General features: G+C 42.5%; 1 protein-coding gene across 4 annotated transcripts in view; it reads left to right on the top strand.

The window, feature by feature from the left end:
* Window positions 1-201: 201 nt before the first annotated feature.
* Window positions 202-26,746, top strand: part of ABRAXAS1 (abraxas 1, BRCA1 A complex subunit) — a 28,866-nt gene continuing 2,321 nt past the window's right edge. The window contains exons 1-8 of one of the 4 annotated variants that reach the window (XM_045017348.1): window positions 202-241; window positions 8,771-8,861; window positions 10,618-10,654; window positions 13,120-13,186; window positions 14,797-14,990; window positions 20,231-20,350; window positions 23,060-23,144; window positions 26,249-26,360. In XM_045017348.1, coding sequence (XP_044873283.1) covers window positions 8,831-8,861; window positions 10,618-10,654; window positions 13,120-13,186; window positions 14,797-14,990; window positions 20,231-20,350; window positions 23,060-23,144; window positions 26,249-26,360 — 646 coding nt within the window. In that variant the 5' untranslated portion in view covers window positions 202-241; window positions 8,771-8,830. Of the gene's footprint in view, window positions 242-611; window positions 628-5,833; window positions 6,007-8,770; window positions 8,862-10,617; window positions 10,655-13,119; window positions 13,187-14,796; window positions 14,991-20,230; window positions 20,351-23,059; window positions 23,145-26,248; window positions 26,361-26,746 lie in introns of those variants that run through there. The other 3 variants (XM_045017350.1, XM_045017347.1, XM_045017351.1) reach the window with 3 other exon arrangements.

Below are 26,746 nucleotides of genomic sequence, written 5' to 3'. Positions count from 1 at the left end.
GCATTGTGCTAGATACCATTTAAACATACAATAGAAAGACAATCCCTGAGTTTACAGTCTAGGTTAGTGACAAGATATAAAAGGTGGATAAAATAAACAAACAGACAGGTATGGGGGAGAGAGAAGGTGAGTGAACTGTCATGGATAACCTGCATGCAAGACTGCTCATATAAGTATCATGGAGCTGGCCACCTCCCTAAGCGTTATCAGCTGGCAATGTTCTGTAGGCATCAGAGCAGAGGTGAGTTTAAAGGTAGAATTTGAAGAGGGCTAGATTGGAAGGGGACTCAGCATAAGCTTTATCTTTTTTTCTTCTTCTTCAAGGAATCTCTGCCATGCATGAAGAGCAGGACAGGAAAAAGTACAGAGGTGTTTGTAGGAGGCATTGACTAATAGGCAGTAAAGTTTGGGAACTCTGGCATAGGGAAGCTTGCAGTGAACAATGCAGTGAGCTAATAGATATAACAAATACTGTGGAGTTAAGTGCCTTTAAAGTGAGGACAAGAAACTTATATCTGGTGTGAGGTGGAAGGGGAGTCAATGGAGGGACTGAAAGAAAAGGGGGGCATCTTGAAATCAAAGAACAAGGAAGAATATTTTGGCAGTAGCATTTTGAATGGACTCAAGGTGGGCAAGTTTACAGTAGTCAAGACCTAAGGGGAGCAGGCAGAGCAGAGGTGAGCTGTGGCGGTGGGGGGCGCTGGGAGGGATGCAGGAAGTAACCCTGGGGGGGAGGCAGAGGAACCGATTTTCCCCCCCAGCTCACCTCCGCCTACTCCCCGGAGCATGCCACTGCTCCGCTTCTCCCCCCTCCCTCCCATGCTTGCCTGGGAAGGAGGGAGGGATAGGAGGGGAAATGCGGCGCACCGGGAGAGGCGGTGGGGCTGGTGATTTGGGGAAGGGGTTGGAATGGGGCAGGGAAGGGGCAGAATTGGGGCGGGGCTGGGGGGGGCACGGGAAATTTTTTTTGCTTGGGGCGGCAAAAAACTTGGAGCCGGCCCTGGTGCCACCCATTGTCTTCAGTAGGATTGCCTAGGTGTAAATAAGGGCCAAATTAAATCTTATATTTGGGGCCTGATTCTTATTTACACTAAGGTCCACTTACACTGCTGAAGCAATGTAAAGGGGCCTTAAAGTGAGGTGTATATCTATGTTTCTCCCTTTCCCCAGAAATGTTGCACGCATGACTCTTCCTAGTAAATGTAGGCTCTGGCCATACATTGAAAGACACATGTCCAAAGCAAACTCAGAGAAGAATAACTGAAATTAATGTAACAGTAAAGATAGAAGTAGAAAAACATTTTCTACTCTAGTGTTCAAAATATTTGTGATTGTGAGAAGGGTTTTTCATCAAATTATCAGTAATAATAAAAGCTTTCATCCAAAAGGAACAAGGAAACTTTAGGCATAAACCTGTGAGAAAAGAAAGAAGTGGCAAAAAGAGCACACTAGCAATCTATCACAGAATAAGGAACGGATACCAATGACAAATGGACAGGGGGTACACCCTGCCCGCTCCACCCCCACCCCAAAGCCTGGTGATCTCTTATCCTGGGAAGATTGTATTTACCTCTGACCAATACCAGAGCCATCCGTCCCTCCTTCACACTTGACAACACTCCCATACCTTATGACAATGCATTATTGAAGCAAATTTTATTTCTCCCTTGTCTCCACTAGATGGTGTGTTTTTTCTCCTGCAAATGAGTGTGTTTGTGCACAGCAGAAGACTGTATGTTTCCTCTTGGGGGCAGAGAAGAGGGAGTTCCCAAGAAAGAGGTGTAACCACCTTTCATGACCAGCAGGGGGGCATGTGTGTGTGTGTCCCCCCTTTCCCAAGCAGAAGAATATACGTACCCCCCTCATTTTCTCCCTCAACTGTAGGAGGTATGGGTGTGTGTTTCCATGTCCTCTTCCCCAACTAGAGAGGGGTATGTTTCATGTATACATTATACATGGTAGGTTTCAGGTCAGGCTTCAGAACCATACATGGACCTGCTAGAGTTTCCTTCCCAGAGAGATACACCAGAGATGTGTTAACTATAAGATCCTTTTAATGTATTGCCAGGTATGGCTGAGGTTAGCTTAAAATTAAATAAGGGTATGTCTACACTACCCGCCAGGCGGCGGTCAGCGATCGATCCAGCAGGGATTGATTTATCGTGTCTAGTCTAGACACGCTAAATTGACCCCCGAGCACTCTCCCGTGACTCCTGTACTCTGGCTGCGAGAGGCGCAGGCAGAGTAGATGGGGGAGCGGCAGCAGTCGACTCACCACAGTGAAAACACCACGGTAAGTCGATCTAAGTACGTCAACTTCAGCTACGTGAATAACGTAGCTGAAGTTGCGTAACTTAGATCGATCTCCCCCCCACCCCTCCCAGTGTAGACCAGTGCTCAGGTATGTTAAACTGTGCTAACTAGAAGCTGAATGGTATAATACAGTTTAGCATTCCCTACAGTACTTACGGTATATGTGTGAGGTGTGTGTGTGTCTCCACCCCACTTCCCCAGTAGTATGTGTGTGCATGCATGCGCAAGCACCCCCCCCACACACACAGGGGGGTTGTGTGTGTGTGTGTGCGCCCCCAGAGGGCAGTATGTGGGAGTGCCTCCAGCAGAGAACTGGGGGCATGGTGTTTGGATATGTGGGGGTGTGCCCCCGGTAGAGGTTTCTGTGTGTGTTTGGGGGGGTGCCCCCAGCAGAGGGCTTGTGTGTTTGGGTGTGGAGGGGTGCCCCCAGCAGGGGACTGCGTGCAGAAGTGCTAGAACTAGGAGTGCTGTGAGTGCTTGAAGTGGTTTCCATTATATACAGCGAGTGATTACAGTTTGATTCAATGGTTCTCAGCATCCACACTATACACATTGTTCCAACTCCACTGGCTGTGTGTGTGGGGATGCCCAAGAGCTGTGCCTGTGTGTGGTGTGTGTACGTGTGCCCCCGGCAGAGCGCTCTGTGTCTGTGTGTGTGTACGTGTGCCCCTGGCAGAGCACTCTGTGTGTGTACGTGTGCCCCCAGCAGAACACGGTGTGGGTATGGGTGTGTATGTGTGCCCCGGGCAGAGCGCTCTGTGTGTGTGTGTGTGTGTACATGTGCCCCCAGCAGAGCGCTGTGTGTGTATGTGTGCCCCCAGCAGAGCGCTCTCTCCATGTGTGTGTGTACGTGTGCCCCCAGCAGAGCGCTCTCTCCGTGTGTGTGTGTACGTGTGCCCCCAGCAGAGCGCTGTGTGTGTGTGTACGTGTGCCCCCAGCAGAGCGCTCTGTGTGTACGTGTGCCCCTAGCAGAGCGCTCTGTGTGTGTGTGTACGTGTGCCCCCCGCAGAGCGCTCTGTGTGTGTGTGTACGTGTGCCCCCGGCAGAGCACTCTGTGTCTGTGTGTGTGTACGTGTGCCCCTGGCAGAGCACTCTGTGTGTGTACGTGTGCCCCCAGCAGAACACGGTGTGGGTATGGGTGTGTATGTGTGCCCCCGGCAGAGCGCTCTGTGTGTGTGTGTGTGTGTGTGTACATGTGCCCCCAGCAGAACGCAGTGTGGGTGTTTGTGTGCCCCGGGCAGAATGCTCTGTGTGTGTGTGTACATGTGCCCGCAGCAGAGCGCTGTGTGTGTATGTGTGCCCCCAGCAGAGCGCTCTCTCCATGTGTGTGCGTACGTGTGCCCCCAGCAGAGCGCTCTCTCCGTGTGTGTGTGTACGTGTGCCCCCAGCAGAGCGCTCTGTGTGTGTGTGTACGTGTGCCCCCAGCAGAGCGCTGTGTGTGTGTGTACGTGTGCCCCCAGCAGAGCACTCTGTGTGTACGTGTGCCCCTAGCAGAGCGCTCTGTGTGTGTGTGTACGTGTGCCCCCCGCAGAGCGCTCTGTGTGTGTGTGTACGTGTGCCCCCGGCAGAGCACTCTGTGTCTGTGTGTGTGTACGTGTGCCCCTGGCAGAGCACTCTGTGTGTGTACGTGTGCCCCCAGCAGAACACGGTGTGGGTATGGGTGTGTATGTGTGCCCCCGGCAGAGCGCTCTGTGTGTGTGTGTGTGTGTGTACATGTGCCCCCAGCAGAACGCAGTGTGGGTGTTTGTGTGCCCCGGGCAGAATGCTCTGTGTGTGTGTGTACATGTGCCTGCAGCAGAGCGCTGTGTGTGTATGTGTGCCCCCAGCAGAGCGCTCTCTCCATGTGTGTGCGTACGTGTGCCCCCAGCAGAGCGCTCTCTCCATGTGTGTGTACGTGTGCCCCCAGCAGAGCGCTCTCTCCGTGTGTGTGTGTACGTGTGCCCCCAGCAGAGCGCTCTGTGTGTACGTGTGCCCCTAGCAGAGCGCTCTGTGAGTGTGTGTACGTGTGCCCCTAGCAGAGCGCTCTGTGTGGGTGTGTACGTGTGCCCCCAGCAGAACTCGGTGTGGGTGTGTACATGTGCCACCAGCAGAGCGCGGTGTGGGTGTGTGCCGCCAGCAGAGCGCTGTGTGTGTGTACGTGTGCCCCCAGCAGAGTGCTGTGTACGTGTGCCCCCCGCAGAGCGCTCTGTGTGTGTATGTGTGCCCCCCGCAGAGCGCTGTGTGTTTGTGTACGTGTGCCCCCAGCAGAGCGCTCTGTGTGTGTGTGTACGTGTGCCCCCAGCAGAGCGCTCTGTGTGTGTGTACGTGTACCCCAGCAGAGCGCTGTGTGTGTATGTGTGCCCGCAGCCGAGCGCTCTCTCCATGTGTGTGTGTGTACGTGTGCCCCCAGCAGAGTGGTGTGTGTGTGTACGTGTGCCCCCCGCAGAGCGCTCTGTGTGTGTGTGTATGTGTGCCCCCAGCAGAGCGCTCTGTGAGTGTGTGTACGTGTGCCCCCGGCAGAGCGCTCTGTGTCTGTGTGTGTGTGTACGTGTGCCCCCGGCAGAGCACTCTGTGTGTGTACGTGTGCCCCCAGCAGAACACGGTGTGGGTATGGGTGTGTATGTGTGCCCCCGGCAGAGCGCTCTGTGTGTGTGTGTGTGTGTGTGTGTACATGTGCCCCCAGCAGAACGCAGTGTGGGTGTTTGTGTGCCCCGGGCAGAATGCTCTGTGTGTGTGTGTACATGTGCCCGCAGCAGAGCGCTGTGTGTGTATGTGTGCCCCCAGCAAAGCGCTCTCTCCATGTGTGTGCGTACGTGTGCCCCCAGCAGAGCGCTCTCTCCGTGTGTGTGTGTACGTGTGCCCCCAGCAGAGCGCTCTCTCCGTGTGTGTGTGTACGTGTGCCCCCAGCAGAGCGCTCCGTGTGTGTGTGTACGTGTGCCCCCAGCAGAGCGCTCTGTGTGTACGTGTGCCCCTAGCAGAGCGCTCCGTGTGTGTGTGTACGTGTGCCCCCAGCAGAACTCGGTGTGGGTGTGTACGTGTGCCCCCAGCAGAACTCGGTGTGGGTGTGTACGTGTGCAGAGCGCTGTGTGTGTGTACGTGTGCCCCCAGCAGAGTGCTCTCTCCATATGTGTGTGTGTACGTGTGCCCCAGCAGAGCGCTGTGTGTGTGTACGTGTGCCCCCAGCAGAGTGCTGTGTACGTGTGCCCTCCCGCAGAGCGCTCTGTGTGTGTATGTGTGCCCCCAGCAGAGCGCTCTGTGTGTGTGTACGTGTACCCCAGCAGAGCGCTGTGTGTGTGTAGTGCCCGCAGCCGAGCGCTCTCTCCATGTGTGTGTGTGTACGTGTGCCCCCAGCAGAGCGCTGTGTGTGTGTACGTGTGCCCCCCGCAGAGCGCTCTGTGTGTGTGTGTGTGTGTACGTGTGCCCCCAGCAGAGCGGGGTGTGTGTGTGTGTACGTGTGCCCCCCGCAGAGCGCTCTCTCCGCGTGTGTACTCCCCCCCCGCCCGCCAGCCCGCGGGTGCCATTTCCCCTCTGGGCACTAGGGGTCTCTCACGCGGCGGCCCAGCGCTGCCATTGTTGCTCCAGCCCGCGGCCACTCAGGCCCAGGCGGCAGCCGCCGCCGTGGGGAGCATGGAGGGGGAGAGCACCTCGGCCCTGCTCTCCGGCTTCGTCTTTGGCGCCCTCGCCTTCCAGCACCTCAACACCGACTCGGACACTGTGAGCCGCCAGCGCCGCCCCGGCCCGGCCGCGGCCCCGGCGGGACAATGGCCCATGGGGCTGGCGGGGTGGCCCGGGGGGGCTAAAGGTTTCGTCCTGTGGGGAGCGCCTGGGGCCCGGAGGAGAGGGGAGGCGGGGCCTGGGGGGCAGGGGTGGGGTGGGGTCCGCCGGGGTCCGCCTCGGGTGGGTTGGGGGGAGATTGTTTGAGATTAAGAAGCGGGTTTTCACACACACACCCCACGCTGCCCCCGAGTTTCCCCTGGGCGGGGAGCCGCCGCTGGGTGTCAGTGACTTCCCCTGGTTTCACTTTCACTACATGCTCCCTGGCTTACTCCAGCCCCTCTCTTGCTGGCTAGTTTCACAGCCCCAGCCCCCTCCCTATGCACGTAAATAACCGTGTGTAAAGTGTGTCCAGACCTACTGCCTCCCCCTGCTGGCCCTCCAGGGGCAGGGGGGTGCGAGGGGGGCAGAAATCCTTGGGGGATTGATTTCAAGGCACAGTTTAAAATACAGTAAATCACTTCGCTTTGTGAAGGGGAAGGGTTTTGCTCCCCGTGTTTCAATGAGCTATTTACAACATCCCTCTTTTTTTAAAATCTCCCTCACTTCAGATGTCACCACAATTTGAAAGCAGCCCCTGCTTACGTAGGTAGTAGTAGCAGTGATGTGGTTATAATGATAAAAGAGAGGTAGGCTCCCATCCTGTAAATTGATCAGTATAGGCAAGACTCTTGTGCCCATGCAGAAGGCTGACGATCTAAGTACATGGATGTGATTGCAGGATCAGAGTTTAAGTTATTTCCAGAAGTGCAACATTTCCCCCGAAAACATACACATTTGTGCTGAAATGTATTTTATTTCTGGGGGAAATGACTAAATGCTTTTCTGCCCAGGTCGTAAGAAATTTTCTGGGCTCTTATTTTAGTGTTTGGATAAACTTGATTTTTTTTTTAAATATCAGAGTTTGGATTATCTTGGTCCTAAGTGAAGATAAGTGTATTTTGCCTTGTTTAACAAAAAGTTTGGTCCTTGATCCTGCAAGCTCCTTCATGCTGGCAGACCCTTCTCCCCATATGGAGCTCCGTTGATCTCAGTGGGGCTCTGCTCAAATGCAAGGATTTGGCCATGCAGATCTAGTTTCAGATCAGGGCATTAGTTTGGAAATGAAGTTATAGCTACTGGAAAATTGCTTACAGACCTGATGCAGTTTATGATTTTCACTACATTTTAAACTAGAGTCATAGATATCAAGATCCACATACCCTTTTATCTTGGCAATATACGTTTGATCTAGTTTTTAACTTTTTTTTAGAAAGAATCTTTTGTATTAAAACCTCCTTTATTGCAACATTAGTGTTTAGAATTTAAGTACACTAATGTCAGGAAGTTTGTCTTTCAGAACTGTAGCTCAGCTACACTGTGTTGTGTGGTGTAAAAGTAGCATTTTCTACTCTGCATAGTATGTTATGGAATAGTTAAGAGCTGGCCAAACGTTTAGGTCCAAGTCTGACGGGTGGTCTTTAAAACTAAGTCCACATCCCATTCCAGCTATTTAAAAAGGAAGATAATGCTGCCCACTTCTTGTTTACAGTGTTACCTGTAAGTGAGAAAAGGCGTCCTCATGGCACTGTTGTAGCAGATGTCGCAAGATATTTACGTGCCAGATGTGCTAAAGATTCATATGTCCCTTAATGCTTCAAACACCATTCCAGAGGACATGTGTCCATGCTGATGACGGGTTCTGCTCATTAACAATCCACAGCAATGTGGACCGATACAAGTTCATTTTCATTATCTGAGTCAGATGCCACCAGGAGAAGGTTGATTTTCTTTTTTGGTGGTTTGGGTTCTGTAGTTTCCGCAGCAGAGTGTTGCTCTTTTAAGACTTCTGAAAGCATGTTCCTCACCTCATCCCTCTCAGATTTTGGAAGGCACTTCAGATTCTTAAACCTTGGATCCAGTGCTGTGGCTATCTTTAGAAATCTCACATTGGTACCTTCTTTGCGTTTTGTGAATCTGCAGTGAAAGTGTTCTTAAAATGTACAACGTGTGCTGGGTCATTATCCAAGACTGCTATAACATGAAATAGATGACAGAATGTGGGTAAAACAGAGCAGGGGACGTACAATTCTCCCCCAAGGAGTTCAGTCACAAATTTAATTAAATTAAATGTAAATACCTTACAATGCCAGCTACAAAAGTGCCATGCAAATTCCTGTTCTCGCTTTCTGGTGACAGTGTAAATAAGAAGAGGGCAGCATTATCTCCTGTAAATGTAAACAAACTTGTTTGTCTTAGCAATTGGCTGAACAAGAAGTAGGACTGAGTGGACTTATAGGCTCTGAAGTTTTACATTGTTTTGTTTTTGAGTGCAGTTATGTAACAAAAAAAATCTACATTTGTAAGTTGCACTTTCACGACAAAGAAATTGCACTACAGTACTTGTATGAGGTGAATTGAAAAATACTATTTCTTTTGTTTATCATTTTTACAGTGCAAATATTTGTAATAAAAATAATATACACTGATTTCAATTACAGCACAGAATACAATATATATGAACATGTAGAAAAACATCCAAAATATTTAATAAATTTCAATTGGTATTCTGTTGTTTAACAGTGCAATTAAACTGCGATTAATCGCTATTAATTTTTTTAATCGTGATGAATTTTTTTTAGTTAATTATGTTTGTTAACTGCAATTAATCAAGAGCTGTAATTATTTCTAATATGTTTTTCCTCTGTTTGCTCCCCCTACAAAGGAAGGCTTCCTCCTTGGAGAAGTGAAAGGTGAAGCCAAGAACAGCATTACTGACTCTCAGATGGATGATGTTGAAGTTGTTTATACAATCGGTGAGTCTATGCTTGATATCATTGGGACAGTGCATATGCTTAAGTACCTTACTGAATCTGAGCCCCAGACTGGCAACAAAGACCACTGAATCTTGTCACAATGCTGTATTTAAATGTGGTATTTATCATTTTGTAAGATAATCTTTCATATTTCATCTTTTTTAACTTTTTGAAATTTTGACAAAAATATTAATGTAACAAAATATTTTATCTAATGGTTATAGATATATGGAAACAAAAGTATGAGTTTATATTTTCTTGAATATATCTTCTATCCCAAGAAGTCACGTTAAAAACAGATTCTGCCTCTGACTCCTTCTGTTGCCTTGAGTAAGTCACCTAACCTCTTTTGGACCAAATTCAGTCCTGGTGAAATCTAGCATGACTTTGAATTCTGTGAAGTTCAGCTCATTTAGATCAGGTTGACTTTAGGTCCTTTTTTCCAATCTGTAATAGGCATGCTATTTGCTTTTCTCAGAAGGTGCTATGAGGATTAATTCATTAATATTTAAGTGCCTTGAAGATGAAAAGTGCTTATGTGTCAAAGACTGTTTTATTATCAGAGAGACCAGGTGGGTGAGGTAATATCTTTTATTGGAGCAACTTCTTTTGGTGAGAGAGACAAGCTTTCGAGCTTACACAGAGCTCTTCTTCAGGTTTTATTACCAAGCGGGCTTTCAGATATTTCCAACTTGAAGTTTATTTAAAAACAAATTTCTGTAGAGGTATTACGTGCTGGGAAGTCTTATATTTTATATGAATCTTTGAGAAGAAAAAATGAACATAATAGAAGCTGACACTGTGAAAAACATCACTTGAACATAATGTTATAAAAGTGAGTGCTATTGTAAGACTTAATACTCCCCTCTGCAATGAGTATTACTGTGGGAGAATTTGGGCAAAGAAGAGGGTTTTGCATTTAGCTCTGAATGTTAAGAGGTTAGTTGTCCTTATTTCTTCTAGTAGTGAGTTCCGTATTCTTGAGCCAGCTCCTGTGCAAAGTTCTGCATCCTATAGTAATGAACCTACCCCAGTGGCCAACAGCTCTAGTGCTTCACTGGAACACAGCTCTTGTGTGAGGTTGTAGTCAGAGAGAGACTCTCTCTTACATAACCAGGATCAATTCCATGCAGGATGTTGAAAATCAGGAGAGACACTGTATTGAATTATATATTTGGAAAACATCTAGATTATTGTTAGCACTACAGTAATACAAACAATAACTTTTCATTTATGAAACAACTATATTATTGCATAAAAGTTTAACTGTAAGAATAATTCTGATGCTGAATGCAAAACGAAAAAGACCATTACAATTAATTGGTATTCGGTACATATTCTTATGCCCTGATGTATCTGGGCCTTAACTGAAAAATACAAGGCAGTTTGATTAAGTGTATTTTTTATCTTTACTCTTGTTCTCAAAAAATGAAGAGAACAAGGTGGGAAAAAATGGCCACGATTCTTGCTTGGCAAAGCACGAGGGGAAAAAAAAAAATTTATTGAAAAACACACCTAAACATGTAGATGGTTTCCCTTTAGTCTTGAAAAACCATAGGATTATTTTTTAAAAGACGTATTATTTTATTTCCTGACCCAGTGTCAGTAGATATTAGAGTTCAGTGTTTGTTTTGAGTTTTAAAGGTCCCTTGATAAAATTTGTACTTCTCAGGCGGGTATGGCTATGAATATAGTCGGCAGAAGAATGAGAGTGCTGAGTACGTGGAGCCAGAGTAATATGTTGTTTTTCTTTCAGATATACAAAAACATATTCCATGCTATCAACTTTTCAGGTTAGTATCATTAACTAAACATGTACAAAATTAAATGACTGGTTTCTACATCAGTTAAACTCACGTCCTATGGGTGAAGAAATAACGTAGCTAGTGGTGAATGACATATCAGCTTCTCCGAACGACACAGATATGAAATCCATATGTATTCATTTGATACAATATTGTATTAGTTTTAAGTACTTTTTATTAGCTGTATACTGTGTGCATGTATAAATACATATACTGTATACCACCCATGTTATGAACTGTAGAACCATGGTCTGCACTGTGTGCACTTCGTAATCTTCCTGAGACTCATTCTAACATTAAAAATAGCTTCATTTAAAAAACAAACAAACTTCTTCCCATAGGTGTAGAATTTCCCCCCAGAATTACACTGGCTCGAGGTAGTAACAGTTTTAAGGTTGGATATCTTATGACGCATCAGGGATAGAAGTGAAAGCATTAAAGCTTTATACCATAGGAAAGGGGAAAATGTCAACTTTTCAATGAGCTACACTTCACTTGCTTCTAGTTGTAGAAGATTCTTAGATAACTGGCATTAAATGTGATGTATATAAAAATCTATTTTAGGTCATTTTTAGAGGTTTTAAAAATAGTCATTTTTCTTGTTTCTCCACGGCATGTACAGTTGAACTTGCAGTAGCAAGGTTCACTGGCAAAGGGATATGAAAAATAGTCCCAATAAATAATTTTTATAACTCTCAAAACCTTAAAAATTTTTATAATAAAAATGATGTGGCCAATACAGAATACATTGCAATGTAGTATAAAGGTTTTATTGGCATTCATTTGGGATTCGTATACCACGATGGATGCTGTAGAAAAATGTAGACGAGCCCACATCACTCAATACAGCCGGTCCAAACTCATGTTGCTAAAACCTTCAAGCCATGCCACACCACACCATTACCGACTTTATGTGGCCCTGGTTCAGGAAAGCCCTTAAGCATATAATAAATCCATCCTTATTCCATTAAAATATTTAAACCTGTGTGTCACATTCCAGGTGCAGTCCAGACCAGTGAGAGGTTGTGTCACCACCTACCCTGTAATCCTGGGTGCCTCACAATGCTTTGCTGTTGTAGCTCCCAACCTGGGATGCTTACAAACAGCCTAATGGCATGCAGGTCACACCCTGAGTGTCTGTGTATAGCTATAGCTCTGACCCCAGCAGCCTGCCAGCAACACTCAAGTCACACTCTGGCTTCCACCAACTGTGCTTACTACTTTTATGGTGACCTGTGACCTCAACACACTCCCAGTCCCAAATTTCCCCCAAAACATGTGTTCTGCACTATCCAGCCCTCTCCTGGGCAGTTAAGATATTAGAGGTCCATTGCCACTGCAAGGAGTCAATATGCAACAGTTTTATTTTAACTGGAGTTACCAGAACAGTTCAGTTTAAACACAACACTGGGTTAGTATTGATTAAAAAATAAAACAAGTTTATTTAACTACTAAGAGAGAGATTTTAAGTGAGTACAATTATAAGTAAAGTCAGAAATGGTCACAAGAGAAATAAAGATAAAACACTTTATAGTAGCTAAAACTTAACCAGCTAGCCTTGGTTCAAGGTAAAATCCTCACCATGTGTTCCCAGCAACATTGCTGACCAAATTCTCAGGTCAGGAACTCCCCCAGAGTCAAAGGACTGGTTCCTTTGTCTTCTTAGGTGAAAGAGGGAAAGGGAGAGAACCCTTGCTGTGTTTTTGCCTCTCACTTTTATAGTCCACTCACCCTTTGAAATGCATTTCCCTGAGGGTTACCCCTAGATAAAGTTAATTCCAGCTGTAAGGATGGAGCTATGGGGTCTCATTGTGAAAGAGATTCCATGCTGCTGTTTGCTAACATGCAGATCCATCTGTTCCTGCCTCCATTCTTTGCCACTTGACAGGTGATTGCCAATCAACTTTGATGACACCTGGCTAGAGGCATCAGCTTGTCCTTTGTCTTTGAGAAACTAGTTTACCCAATTCCTAGATTTGTCTGGTAAACACATTATAGTCATAATTTCAGCTTATGTTCATAATTGTTAATACACATTTCATATAAACATTACACAAGAATATTGATTATCAGTGTGGTGTTCATTTTTAAATAATAGCTCAGTAAGGCATATTTTTGCACAAAAATTATTACACTGGTGTGGGGGGTGAATATGGGGTGCTTTTGGTCACACTGTTCTTAAATGCTTTGCTAAATTGGGGCCTGTATCTGTATTGGAATCTGAATAACAGATCCCATTATTTCAATATCACTTTAAGAGAGGCCTAATTTTTTGGATTATTGTTAAGTGTAAACAAGAAAATCAGGATGTACTGGGAAGGTGTTTCCCACAGGACTTTGTTTTAATAACATTTGATCAGATTTAAATGAGGTGGCTGCTAGATTATTTTAAGAAGTATTTACTTTGGAACTGTAACCTTTTATTCTCTGATCCTTCTAATGATCTCTTTTAGCTTTTATAACTCTGCGGGTGAACTGAATGAACCTGAACTGAAGAAAATATTATCAGGTTGCAAAAAGGTATTTTATTTTTAAAAATAATCCATACGCTGGGGTTTTATGCAGGGCATTGTGCTGACTCTCTGTAATTGCTATGTTGATTCACAGTTTAGTTATCTGTTTCATTCCATAATCTCACTTTAGGTGTTTATTCCCTTTTGTTGCCTTTTCAGCCTGTGACAGAAGTCCAAACTGTACTGAAATTTGGTCCTTACAAAGCAATCCTTTTTTTTTTTTTTTTTTAATTTAGGGTTGGGGAATACTTATTCCCTCTTCTGTGCTGCTGTTGGATTTTTTTCCTCATCTCCCAAGTGAACCATTTAAACATTGTAGTGAGATCATATGGCCTCTTCTGGATTTGGATCAGAGAAATGTTTTTCATTTCCAACAGTTCACTCGAAACACATATAGTTGGATTTCAGTTTATTGGAATTTTAGTATATGCATTGGAAGAGAGTTTGCCCTTTCATTTACTGAATCAGATTGGCATCCTCTTGTCTGACTTAAAATACAAATACTATATACTCGTTCATAAGCCACATTTTTTTAGTAAAAAAGGGAAGCATCAGAGAAGGGGGTCGGCTTATGAATGGGTACAGAGAGGGAGAGGTGGGCAAGGTGAGGCAGCAGAGCCACTTCTGGCCACGCTGCTCTCCCCCCAGGTCCGAAGCAGCTACAGCTCCGGGGCTGGCAGGCTGCCGCCGCGCTGCCTGGCCATGTCCTCCGGAGCACCCTGCGGCCGCGCTGCCCACCCTGCTGGAGCAGCTCCGGCCAGACCAGAGACATCCTCCCCCGGCCCGCCCAAGCTAAGGTGGGAAGGGATGGGATGTGGAAAGTGTGGGGGTCCCGGGCTAGGGGTGGGGTCATGTGGGGGATGGTCACAGGGGTTACTCCCCTGACCCCCAGCTTCTCTCTTCCGCCCCCCCCCGCCCTCCATTTCCCCACCAGTTGCTGTCGTGGCCCATCAGGGTAAGCAGCTGGCGCGTTGGGACACTTTGTTTACCTAGGTTTACCTCCGTGCCTGCGGACACTCAGGTAAACAAACCGTCTCAGCCCGCCAGCAGCTTATCCTGATGGCTTGGGAGCCAAAGTTTGCCGACCACTGAATTATAGGGTCAGCTTATGATAAACGAACTGGCTTATGATCGAGTATATACGGCAGTTTATTTTTCATCAAACACCCTTGCTTCAGAACAGAATATTTAAATGGGATAACACTGCAGTCTGAGGAGGAGGTGTACTGGTACATGGCCAAGTTTGGAGCAAGCTTAATGGTTTTGGCATAAGCTTTGAAAGCGAACCAGTTTTGATAGATTTATATTCTCAGCATGTGAGGGGTATGAAATGTTTTCAGTCAGGCCTCAATTCAGTAGAACGTATAAGCAGGGGTAGTTCTAATGAAACTACTTATGTTTAAGTGATTTGCTGAATAGGGATGGTACTACTTGTGTGTTTAAAGTCAAGCCTATACTTTTATGTTTGCTGAATCAGGGTCTACGATCTTAACCAATTCCAGTTCAGTTCAGGGCTGACTTCTCTTCTGACTTTTTCATATGTGTGTTTTGTTATGTGGTTGTGTAATGCTAGGGAATGGTAACACTGATTAGATAAATCTTTTTTTTCCTACCCAGAATGTGATAGGCTGGTACAAATTCAGACGTAATACAGACCAGACAATGACATTCCGAGAAAGACTTCTTCACAGGAACTTACAGTCATACTTATCAAACCAGGGTCTTGTCTTTCTGTTACTAACTTCCAGTGTAACTACAGAAAGCTGTTCCACTTACAGATTGGAACATGCTTTGCATAGACCACAAGAGGGGTAAGTACCTCTCAGTTGTTGTTCTCTCTAATTCTAGTAGGACACGGGAATGTATGATATGCTGTGATATGATATGTTGTTCATTTTTCTAGTACTTCTGACCAAAATTACTTGACTGATTCACTTAGGAAACCTGTTGATTTTCTTCATGAAAACTATCTTCAAGTAAACTAGACAAAGTTAGCAAAACAGATGTAGAAATGATTCTTTATACTGGTAGATCCTCCCCTGTCCTTTGTAATTTGGATGGACATCTTTCTGTACATTTTTCTCTCATTTATTTCATTTAAACACTCTGCCCTCAACCCTTTGTTTTCTCAGCTCCAAGTTTTCCAAGCAGTATTTGCAGCCCAAGATATAATTAAGTGATCTTGCAAGTCTTTATGTTCTGTCATCATGTGGGTTTTTTTTGTTTGTTTTTTTGAGGAACCTTATAGCAGATGTAGAGAAATCTTTAGCAATGACTGTTCTTAGTCTCTGACAAAGTTCCCCTGGCATAGGCAAAGAACAATATATACCAGTTCCTGCATTGATTTCATCACTCTTGATTTGTATCAAATTAACCACCAAGCTATTTAAATTATTGGCAATTCTTTTTAGACAATCTGGGAACTCAAGTCCTTGCCAGCAGTGAACCATCTACGTTAGAGTGGGTCATAAGTTTTCTGACAGAACATTTTTCCATTGGAAAATGCCAATTAGTTGTTCTGTGGGAATATGTATATTTTGAGAAAATTCTGATGGAAACCAGGCAGGGTTCCGATGGGACAGAACCCTGCCTGGTTTCCTGCCATTTTGTCCGCCTGACTCCTTGGCAGCCCCGGTTCTCAGGCTCCTGGCTCCTCAGAAGCATCATCTCCTTTGCAGCTTGCCTGGGAGCCCTGGTTCCCAAGCTCATCTGCATCCCTAGTTTCCAGGCTCCCAGGGTTCCCCTGCTTCACATCAACTCTCCAGGTAGCTGCCTCACCTGGAGGAGAACTTGACAGCCAGGAACCCCAGACCAGGCTGCCTGGATCCTTGGGGTGCCTTCCTGTCATCAGCCTGGGGGTTTTCCTCCCACCAGCAGCAAGGCTGGTGGACAGGAAAGACAGGCAGCAGTGGCACTGGTATGTTCCCATATTGGGATATTCCCTTCCAACATTTTATTCTGATTCAGACCAAAATCTCAAACTTGGTTTCCTGCCAGACGGATACTCTGTTTTCCACCCAGCTCTAATCTGGCTGTTTTGTATCTAGCTTGTTCAATCTATTATGTCAATGCCTACCAAATTTTTCCTAGTACATATTATGTTGAATTTTCCTGTTATCTTTCATTACATTTTGACATCTTACTTCTTGGCACTTTTTATAAATGTTGCAATTTGATACAACAGCAATACAACAATCTCTCTAAATTGGTCTTATGGCTTCATTCATCAACAACATAAACCGCAGTTTAAGTAAATTCAGAAATCTGGCTTAATACAGTAGTTCACAAAACTATTTCATTAGTAAATTAACTCAATTTTTTCAAGAAAGTTTTTGTTGGTTTTGTTTATCTATTTGAATTACAAATTGGCCTGTCTCCCCTTTTTAAAGGTAATTTGCACAGGGCAGAAATTCTTTTGGGACTTTTTTGATGTTTTATAATCTATAAAGAGGCTGATTTTTCTTTTTTATCTTTAAAAATATCAGGAACATCAGGTCTTGTCTTCCATATTTTGAGATTTCATTGGAGGCCCTCGAGGAATGAATTTGGAGACTTCTTGGTCATTAATTAAGAGGATGGATGTTCAGTCTTTGATAAAAATCTTTTTCCAAATATTAATTTTGGAATTTGTTTTAAAACACAAATTCAGAATGCTTAAAACTGAATTAAAGAAGAATCACTTCCCCTTTCAATCAGGTTTCCTTTCTTGATACCTGTGATGTCAGAATCCTACTCATGGCCTTTCAGGAAAAAGCAGAGTAAAAATTATTAAAAATAACAAAAAACTTTCAGATCACCTTTCTGCATGATAAGAAGAGAAAAGAGGAGGATGCAATTTTTTCCACTTTTATGGGCAATCTTTAACGGACAACGCTTTGCTACTGTCAATTGTGTTGACCAAACCTTCATTGCAATAAGAGGATGATGTTAGAGGTTAAGGTAAAAGGAATATGAGCCAGCCAGTTGACAGTAGATCAACCATTTGAACATCACTAATGAAGTATATAGATCCTAAGGAGAATGGAAGTTGCTTATCCCAGAATAAACAAGAAATAAACCATGCTCACACTGAAAACCGTTTACATTTGATTCCTTTGCATCCTTTCTCTGCTAGAGCTTAGAAACAGATTGTCATAACCAATCATCATTCAGTGTTTAAGACTCTCTTGCTTGTGTTTAAAGAGTTCCCTTGATTACTTTGCAAACCAATTGATGGCATGCAGTTCTAACCAAAAAGACACACTGCCAGGGAGCTTTGTCCTGAAACTTAAGTTTTACAAAACCTAAAATTAAAGGGAGCGCCTCAGTTCAGAATGACAGCTTTTTTTTACTTGTATTGCAAATGACACCTTAAAATATTATACCTGAAAGAAACAAATATTTTGATTTTTGCTGTTTATGTAGTATGAGTTTACATTTCAGCTTGGACAATGAAAGTATATTAATCAGTTTCTAGTCTGTTTTACTTGCAAGGTACAGTATCAAGTTTGAATTGCAAATGTTGTAGGGGAATGGTCATGTGTTTAAAAACAGTGTCTCCATGTAAATAAATTAAATAAAAACATCAGCCTTCCAATTACCTAGATTTTGTCTGTGTTCCTGCCTGAGACTAAATGTGGAAGCCTGGTTTTACACAACCTAGCTTTTGAACCAAATCTAATCCTACACTATATCTCTAATACAAATGTCTTCATGGCTTTAACATTTCAGTTGAATACAGTGTGGCTTTTATATAATGAAAGGGAATGTTTAGATGTAAACAAACACTACAGTGTTAACAAATCAGAACCTAAAAGTAAAACTGCCTCAGAACTAACTGAAATGTTTTGATTCATTGTCAAAAAAATAAGTGTAACCTTAAATAGTACAAATAAGTAAACTAATCTTTAAAAATACCTTTTTCAATAACTAGATTCAAAAAGAAAATAGTAATTTAGCGAAGGAAACATGAATTCTCCTTTTGGTATTTTACATATTCAAAAACATTTTAAAATAGTAACGTGAACTTAAACATGGGAAAACTTGAGAAAATGTGACCTTAACTGGACTTTTGACCCATGTGTTAAATTTCAGATGTAATGACAAAGACCCTGATCCTGTAAGCTATGTATGCCGTCAACCATGTAAAGCTCAACTTCAGTAGGGCTTTACGCAGAGTTTCCCTTTGCAGAACAACTTCAGGATCAGAGCCAAAATACAGAAACCAATGTCATTTCCAGCATTTCAGATATTGAGTAATAGTTCATAATAAACTTACTGTGATGTGGATAGGGCCGTGCTCACCAGTTATAGGGTACAGTCTTTTCATTGACTTCAGTGAGCTTTAGAGAAGGCTGAAAGTGAACACCTTCATGAAGCAGACTTTTTACTTGTAGCTGCTGTTGTCTCCCCCAAGGGGGGAAAAAAATCTATATGAGAGTCTCAGATCTTATGGGCTTGCTTCATTTATGGCTGAACAAAGCTAGGTTCGCTATATGATATACTGAGTTCCATAAGAATGGCCATAGTGGGTCAGACCAATGGTCCATCTAACCCAGTATCCTGTCTTCCAGCACTGGCTGGTGCCAGATGCTTCAGAAGGAATGAACAGAACAGGGCAATTTACTGAGCTGTTGTCCAGTCCCAGCTTCTACTAGTCAGAGCTTTAGGGGTACCCAGAGCATGGACTTTGTGACCCTGAACATCTTGGCTAATAGCCATTGATGGACCTGACCTCCATAAACTTTATCTAATTATTTTTTTAACCCAGTTATACGTTTGGCCTGTACAGCATCCACTGGCAACAAGTTCCACACATTGACTGTGTTTTGTGTGAAGAAGTACTTCCTTATGTTAGTTCTAAACCTATTATTTCATTGGGTGACCTCTGGTTCACATGTTATGTGAAGGAGTAAATAACTTCATTATTCACTTTCTCCATACAATTTGTGATTTTCTAGGCTTCTATCATATTGCCTCTGTCATTTCTTTTCTAAACTGAACAGACTCGGTCTTTTTAATTTCTCCTCATATGGAAACTGTTCCATATCCCTAATCATTTTTGCTACCCTTCTCTGTACTTTTTTAAATATCATTTTTGAGATGGGGGGACCAGAACTGCATGCAGTATTCAAAGTGTAGGCATACCATGGATTTGTGCGTGACATATTTTCTGTCTTCTTATTTAACCCTGTCCTAGTGGTTCCTAACATTGTTTGCTTTTTTGACTCCCACTGCACATTCAGCAGATGTTTTCAGAGAACTACCCACAGTGATTTCAAGTGATTTCTTGAGTGACAACAGCTAATTTAGACCCTAGCATTTTGTATATATCGTTGGGGTTATATTTTCCAAAGTGCGTTACTTTGCATTTATCTACATTTGAATTTGGTCTGCCATGTTGTTGACCAGTCATACAGTTTTGTGAGATCCTTTTGTAGTTCTTCGCAGTCTGGGACTTAACTATCCTGAGTAATTTTCTGTCTGTAAACTTTGCCACCTCACTGTTTATCTTTTTTTCCAGATCACTTATGAATGTGCTGAACAGAGCTAGTCCCTATACAAATCCTTGGGAGACCCTACTATTTATGTACCCTGTGAAACTGACCATTTATTCCCACCCTTTGTTTCCTCTTAAAACCAGTTACTGATCCATGAGAGGACCATCCCTCTTATCCCATGACTGCGTATTTTGCTTAAGAGCCTTTGATGAGGGATCTTGTCAAAAGCTTTCTGAAAGTCTAAGTACACTATATCCACTGGATCACCCTTGTCCATGTTTGTTGACCATCTCAAAGAATTCTAATATATGGGTGAGGCATGATTTCCCTTTACAAGAGTGATGTTGACTCTTCCCCAACATATTGTGTTCATCTCTGTGTCTGATAATTTTGTTCTTTACTATAGTTTCAACCAATTCATCTCCTACTGAAGTTTATTCCTCTGTGAGAATTAATAAAATGGAATTCTGTATCATACATTTTTATGATAAAGAATATCTTTCACAGAGACACCACTACATTTAAAACTTACAATGATCCATTTTTATGTTCTTGCTTTTTTTTTAAAAAAGTCTTTTCCAGAAAGTTCCTCTGGTAGTTGCCAACTTGGGTATGGCAGAACAGCAAGGTTACAGAACTGTGTCTGGCTCCTGTATTTCTGATGGCTTTAGCAGAGCAGTAATAAAACACAGGTAGGAATGATGCATTTTTTTTTTTCATATTCAGCTTGTTTCTTCTAATGATATTTTGTAGATTTCAAAAACTGACATACTGGGAAGGAACCAGCAGTTTGACACTTTCCGAACCATAAAGAGTGGGAAAAAATATTTGTATTAAATTTTACCTACAGTGTCTGATCAGATACACCCCACAGGTAACCTTCATAACTGAAAGGTTTTGTATTAAATAATATGTGCCAAAGAAGATTTGTAGGGTAATTGAACTCTTTTTCTCTAAATGCAAATCAATGACCAGTTCACAATTTTGGGTCTGTGCTTCTTTGTATCCAGATATAGAATGCTTCATAGGTAAAATTCTAACCCATTAAACCTCTTCAGCAAGTGATGCAACCCTAATTTGCTAGTCAGGTATAACAATCACCTCAACTTTTGTTTTGTAATTCATTGCTTTTCGCTAGCGTTTGGCCAAGCTCGTTGTCATATCAAATTGAATTAACACTGTCAGCTTCAAAATAATGTTGTATACAAAATGTCTTTACCTACATTATTATTAATACCTTGAATTATTTAAATTAAATCCAATTTACTTTTCTGTAATGCTCTTTTTGTTCTTTGCATTTCTATAGATTAGTCAATGAAGTTGAGGTCATTTTTGTTTAGTTGATTTTTCATATTCTTGGTGCTGCTGGATTTTTGTTTCAAGAACAGTTTATTTAAAAATAAATCTATAAGCAATGAATTGAAACATTTCTAATGGAATTTTTAAAAGTCCATGGAAATAATTCTGTTAGGTTTGTAACATCTTGCTTTTACAAAATCTAAATGTGGGGCCAGATAAGAGTTTTTCCTTAACTATAATATTACTTTGCCCTCTCTCACCTTCTGAGGATCTGACAATGATTATATTTACTAACAAATTAAGCATCTTGACACCTCTGGAAAGATAGCTAGAGACTATCCCCATATCACAGTTGGGAAAACAAAGACACAGAAGTTAAATGAGTTGCCCAAAGTCACTCAAGAGTCTGTAGAAGAGCTGGGAATACAACCCATATGTCATGAGCCTGTAATATGGAGACTACATCCTGCACTTAGAGAGACACTCTCAAATCTTTCTCTCTAATGTTTGAGTCTGCAACTGGCTGGTGAGATGTTTCATACAACTTGGCATTGTTCTCCTGTACACCCTAATAGGTCCATCAATGGCAGTTAGCCAGGATGGACAGGGATGGTGTCCTTAGGCTCCATTTGCCAGAAGCTGGGAATGGGCGACATGGGATGGATCACTTGGTGATTACCGGTTATGTTCATTCCCTCTGGGGCACTTGGCATTGGCCACTGTCGGGAGACAGGATTCTGAGCTAGATGGACCTTTGGTTTGACCCAGAACATAAAAATGGCCATATTACCATGCCCCTATACAAGGGACTCTCAGCAGCTTTCCTCTGGGCACTGCCCCCTGTCCTGCTCTATCCTCACATCTGCCACTCTGCCCAGCTCCTTCCTGTGGGCTTTGATACCTGCTTGGCCTATTCTTCCAATAGGTTCAATTCTGCACTGCTCTCTCCTTCCCCAGGATGCTGTCCCTGACTTCTCCTAGCTCCCTCTCCAGAAGACTGTTTTTGTCTGGCTGCCTGAGGCCCTGACCCTACATAAGCAATGCAGTTGGCTGGAGAAGAGGGGCACACATTCTCCTGGCTTGCAGCCTCTTGCCCCTACACGTAGCTCGCTACTGCGTGAGAATGAAAGGAACAGATCCCTGTTGCTACCAAGCTGCCTCCAGTCCAGTCCAGTCCTATGCTACACCTGCCCACATAGAGTGCAGCATTCCTGCTCGGCCTATGAAGGGAGCAGCCTCTCTGCAGGAGTCAGTAGGCCCTGCAGCTGCTTCTGTTGTGGACACCCAGAACGGCAGTGCAATCCTAACAGCTAAGGCTACCATCAGTGGCAGCAGCAGCTATAGCTCAGCTAGAAGCCCTGCGCTACCAGGAAAAAAATGTGTAGAACCACTAGTATGTTCCCTGCTACATGCCCGTGTTTCCCTTAATCCTCTGCTATAGCCCACTGTACAGAGATGTATTTAGGTTATTGACTTGTATATGTGTTATCTAACCCCTTTACCACAGATTCTGGATCTGAGGAGAGGATAAAATCACAAAACATCTTATTTAATAAAAGTTTTAAGAAACAAGTATCCCACAGTGAAAGGTGTACTGTTAATCAGCAGTTAATACTGGCGTGGTACATACTAAGTAAAAACATACACTTGTATATCTGTAAAGTATGCAACCTCCCTCTCACCCTCCTCCCTCATTGTATATTTACATGGGACTTTAGATAGAACCTTTGCCTAAAGTGCTTACAGTATAAGACTAGACTAAAACACTAGGAGGGGTTTTTAAACGGGAGTGAAGACTAATTATTATCTCCCTTTGCAGGCTGAACAACTGCATTATCCTGCTTATTTTTCACCCAACCCCTGCTGATATTTTTGCTGTCTGGTAACCATTTTAGTCTTGGAGTCCAGAGACCTACAGTTTATATTCTAACACAAAAGTAAAAGTCAAAAGTCCACTATTGCTCCTCTTTGAAAACCTGTTATGCTTAGGGAATTACTGTTGAGGTAGACATGCAAGTTAGACTTCAGTGAACAAAAGCATCACTCAGTACACATGCATAGCTAAGTTTAATTCTACATTGGGCTTCTTTTTGTGTCTAAAGGTCAGAATTTTTTTATGAAGATGGATCACTAAAAGAGGTTCATAAGATTAATGAAATGTATGCCACCTTGCAGGAGGAATTGAAGGTAGGTCATTAACTTTCAGAAACGTACATGTTGTTTAAATCTTAGATCAGGGGTAGGCAATCCATGGCACGTGTGCCGAAGGCGGCACTCGAGCTGATTTTCAGTGGCACTCACACTCCCGGGTCCTGGCCACCGGTCCTGGGGGCTCTGCATTTTAATTTAATTTTAAATGAAGCTTCTTAAACATTTTTAAAACGTTATTTACTTTACATATAACAATAGTTTCAATTTATATATTATAGACTTATAGACAGAAACCTTCTAAAAATGTATTACTGGCACGCGAAACCTTACATTAGAGTGAATAAATGAAGACTCGGCACACCACTTCTGAAAGGTTGCCGACCCGTCTTAGATGTTTAAGGTAGCACTGCAAATAAGTCAAATAATCACACAGTAGGTTCTGACTCTCATTTACACGAAGGCAACCTAACATAGCACAAAGAAGCTTTAAAGTGACTGTAAATATAGTTTGCTCCCACTTCAAGGTCCTTTTGTACTGCCAACATGATGTAAAGTGGCATTACTGAACATGAGAATTAGATCCAAGGTGTCTTGTGCAGAAATATGCAAATATAAAGGAGGAGGAAGAAAGACTTGTTACAGGACAGCAAATCATACAAATCTAGCATTTCCGTTAACTCCTTGGATGATTACAAATAAAGACCCAAAACATGAACTTGAGTTATTTGCTGGGATCTCAATGCAGGGCTTGAAAAATGTACCTGTTACAAAAGATGAAGAGCTGTTGCAGAAGGGACAACTCACTAAATACCGAGGTAGTACCAAAGAAGGCACATTCCTTCCCTCCATCTGCTGAAAAGAGGCAAGGTGCTGTTATTCCCAGTAGGATGCTCTGCCTGAGTCTGCTATATCAGTCTGTCATGCCTGAGGATAGCGGTCTCCCTCCCCAGGCAGCTAGAAATTTAGATCTCTTCTACAAAACCCTCCTTTTTTGTGGGGGGAGAGGTTCACTGGCTGCTATAAGGGATTGGAATGAGAAGGGTGCCCTCCGCTACTCTACTCCCAATCTTGTCTTTTAGTTTCTCCTCTCCATAAATATCTATGCCTTCCACACCTTTCTTTCCAAAGGGAATTCTGGATTAAGCAGTAAAATGGGTGAAAACATTAATCTGCCAGATTACATAAATGTTAACATCTCAGAGGAAATTGAGCAATGAATGAAATGCTTGGAGTGAGATTGAAGGTGACACACCCTTGAAAAGTTAACAAACTAGCATATGGTCTGCTCTTAAATGCTGAATATTCTATGTAGGAAACTTTCTGGCTGGCAGGGCATAAACTATGAATTTCAGTACAACATAGCTTTCTTTTTAAAAAAAAACGTTTCTAATCCCTGGTATTGTGAAGATGACATCCAGTTCATATTTGAAAAGTTAACTGATAACTTATTGAGTGGTAGCTGTAGTGTTTTTGCTGCAGTTCATATCTTTTCCAATGAGCAAAAGAGTGATTGACAGACTACTTATGATTTCATGTTACTGTCCACTGGAAGCTTACAGCAAGGTTTTCAGACTTTTCCCTAATTCAGGGATAAAATAGATCTTGGTTGCTCAAAAAAGATCCTTCAGGCACTTAGTCCTAAGGGAAACCAGAGATATCTTAACAGTGCTTTGAAGTCCCATGAGGAAGCACAGCAGTTTTCCATTCCCCACAAGAAAAGGGTGTATTCCCAAACACTGATCACTGGACTGCAATGTAGACTATTAGTCCTTGCACACAGTTTTATTAGTCACTCCTACTAGACCATATGGAAGACTTGGATTTTGGCTACTGTGTTAGAGAAATTAAGTTTTTTGTAGCACAACTAGCTTTAGTTAAACTTAGTGTGTTCAGTCTTCTAAGAGGAGTTCCTCAATATGATTATGGTACAAGAAACTACTGTCAAATTTTGTATCAAGTAAAGAGTCACATGAAAGCTTCCATCTGGGCAATACCAAACACAGAATCATGGAAGTCTTGGATTTGTCCAATAAGACTTTTGCAAACATCAGGAAAGAAAGTTGGCTCCTGATCTGGTAATGAGCCTGCAATCACAGTTTTTTTAAATTAATGAGCTATTGCATTACTTTTTGAAAATTCGTCTTGAGAATAATAAGTAGGTAGTATGGCTATTTAGAAATAATAAGGATTATAAATACTGTTTTTAAAAACAGTAGAAATTAAATGTGAACAATCCAGAGTTGCTAAGTAGTATGCAATTCAGAGTCAGATGGGAACAAGGTATTTTACTAAGCTGCTGGAAATTTGTAAGTAGTATCATGATTTTAGACATCAGAATGGAAGGAGCTGGGGGAAGAATTTTCTTTTAAATACTGAGTAAAGACAACTTTACCATTACTAAGGTCGCATCCAGAAGATCGGTTCTGAGCACAAAAAGAAAACTGAATCATAAGAGAGAAACTTGGCTGTCCTTTTAAATTAAGATGAAAAATAGTGAAAGACAGAACACCATTCATGTAACTTGTATAGACTTCAGTAAAGCACATGATACAGTACCTCACTTTCTTGAAATAGTCATTCAAAGTTATTTGGATATGAGTAATTATCTGTCAGCCTGAGGAGTGCCACAAATCAGTTAGGTTCATTTTTTTAAAAACCAAGTGAATTCAGTTGTTAAAAATTGTGGCAGTAAGAGTAGTAACATGAAATTAAACAAAGGAAAACATGGGAAATTTCAGATGGAATTTAGAATAATCCTGATGGGAGAATGTAAACTGGCCTCCACAAGGAAAGATATAAAAGTCTCATTTCTTGAGTTTAAAAGGAGACTGCATAAAATGCTAAAATATACAGTAGCAAACCTTCTGGGATTATAGGTAGAATGGATTAGAAGATTTTCTAAATGTTTTCCAGTTAGCTACTGATTCAGTAATCTTGCTGTTCACTATACCCTCAATGTTGCTTTGTATGCTTTGTTTAGTCATATTGGACCTTGTTTTTAAAAGACGTTGTACAATGTGTGAACTTTTTTTTTTAAGGATGCCTTGAAATTTATCTGGAACACTTAAATAAATAAATCCAATATAAGACTGATTTAATGACTACAATTGAATGTTCAGTAGAATTGACTTCTCTTGCAGAAGATATGTTCTAAAGTTGAGGGCAGCGAACGATCAGTAGAGAAACTTCTAGCAGAAGTGGACCAACTAAAACAAGAAATAAAAAGAAAAAAGGAGCAGACACAAACTTCAGGTAATGTAGAAAGATCATCAAGCCTCTCCATGGAAACATGAGTTATGTGGCAAAACTAGACCTGTAAACAATACTTATAACTATTCAAGAATGACATTTCCTTGGAGGAATCCATAAGACATTAAGGTAAACATGATATTTCAGCTATACTTATCCCACTAAATTCAGTCTGGTCTAAAAACCCCCGAGTCTGGAATTAATTCTAGAGTCTACATTAGTGAGTAATTTCTACAGTTGCAATTTCAGAAGTTTGCCACTAGATATATTAAACTACATATGAAACGCCACTCATTACTAGCACTCATCTTTATTCTCAGTATATCAAAAAATAATTTGCTAACCACTGAATTTTTTACAAATGGAGTCTGAAAACAGTTTGGATATTT

The sequence above is a fragment of the Mauremys mutica genome, chromosome 5, assembly GCF_020497125.1.
Source record: "Mauremys mutica isolate MM-2020 ecotype Southern chromosome 5, ASM2049712v1, whole genome shotgun sequence".
NCBI classification, from domain to species: Eukaryota; Metazoa; Chordata; order Testudines; family Geoemydidae; genus Mauremys; species Mauremys mutica.
The sequence above is the reverse complement of the archived record's forward strand: the minus strand, read 5'-3'. Positions and strand labels throughout refer to the sequence as shown.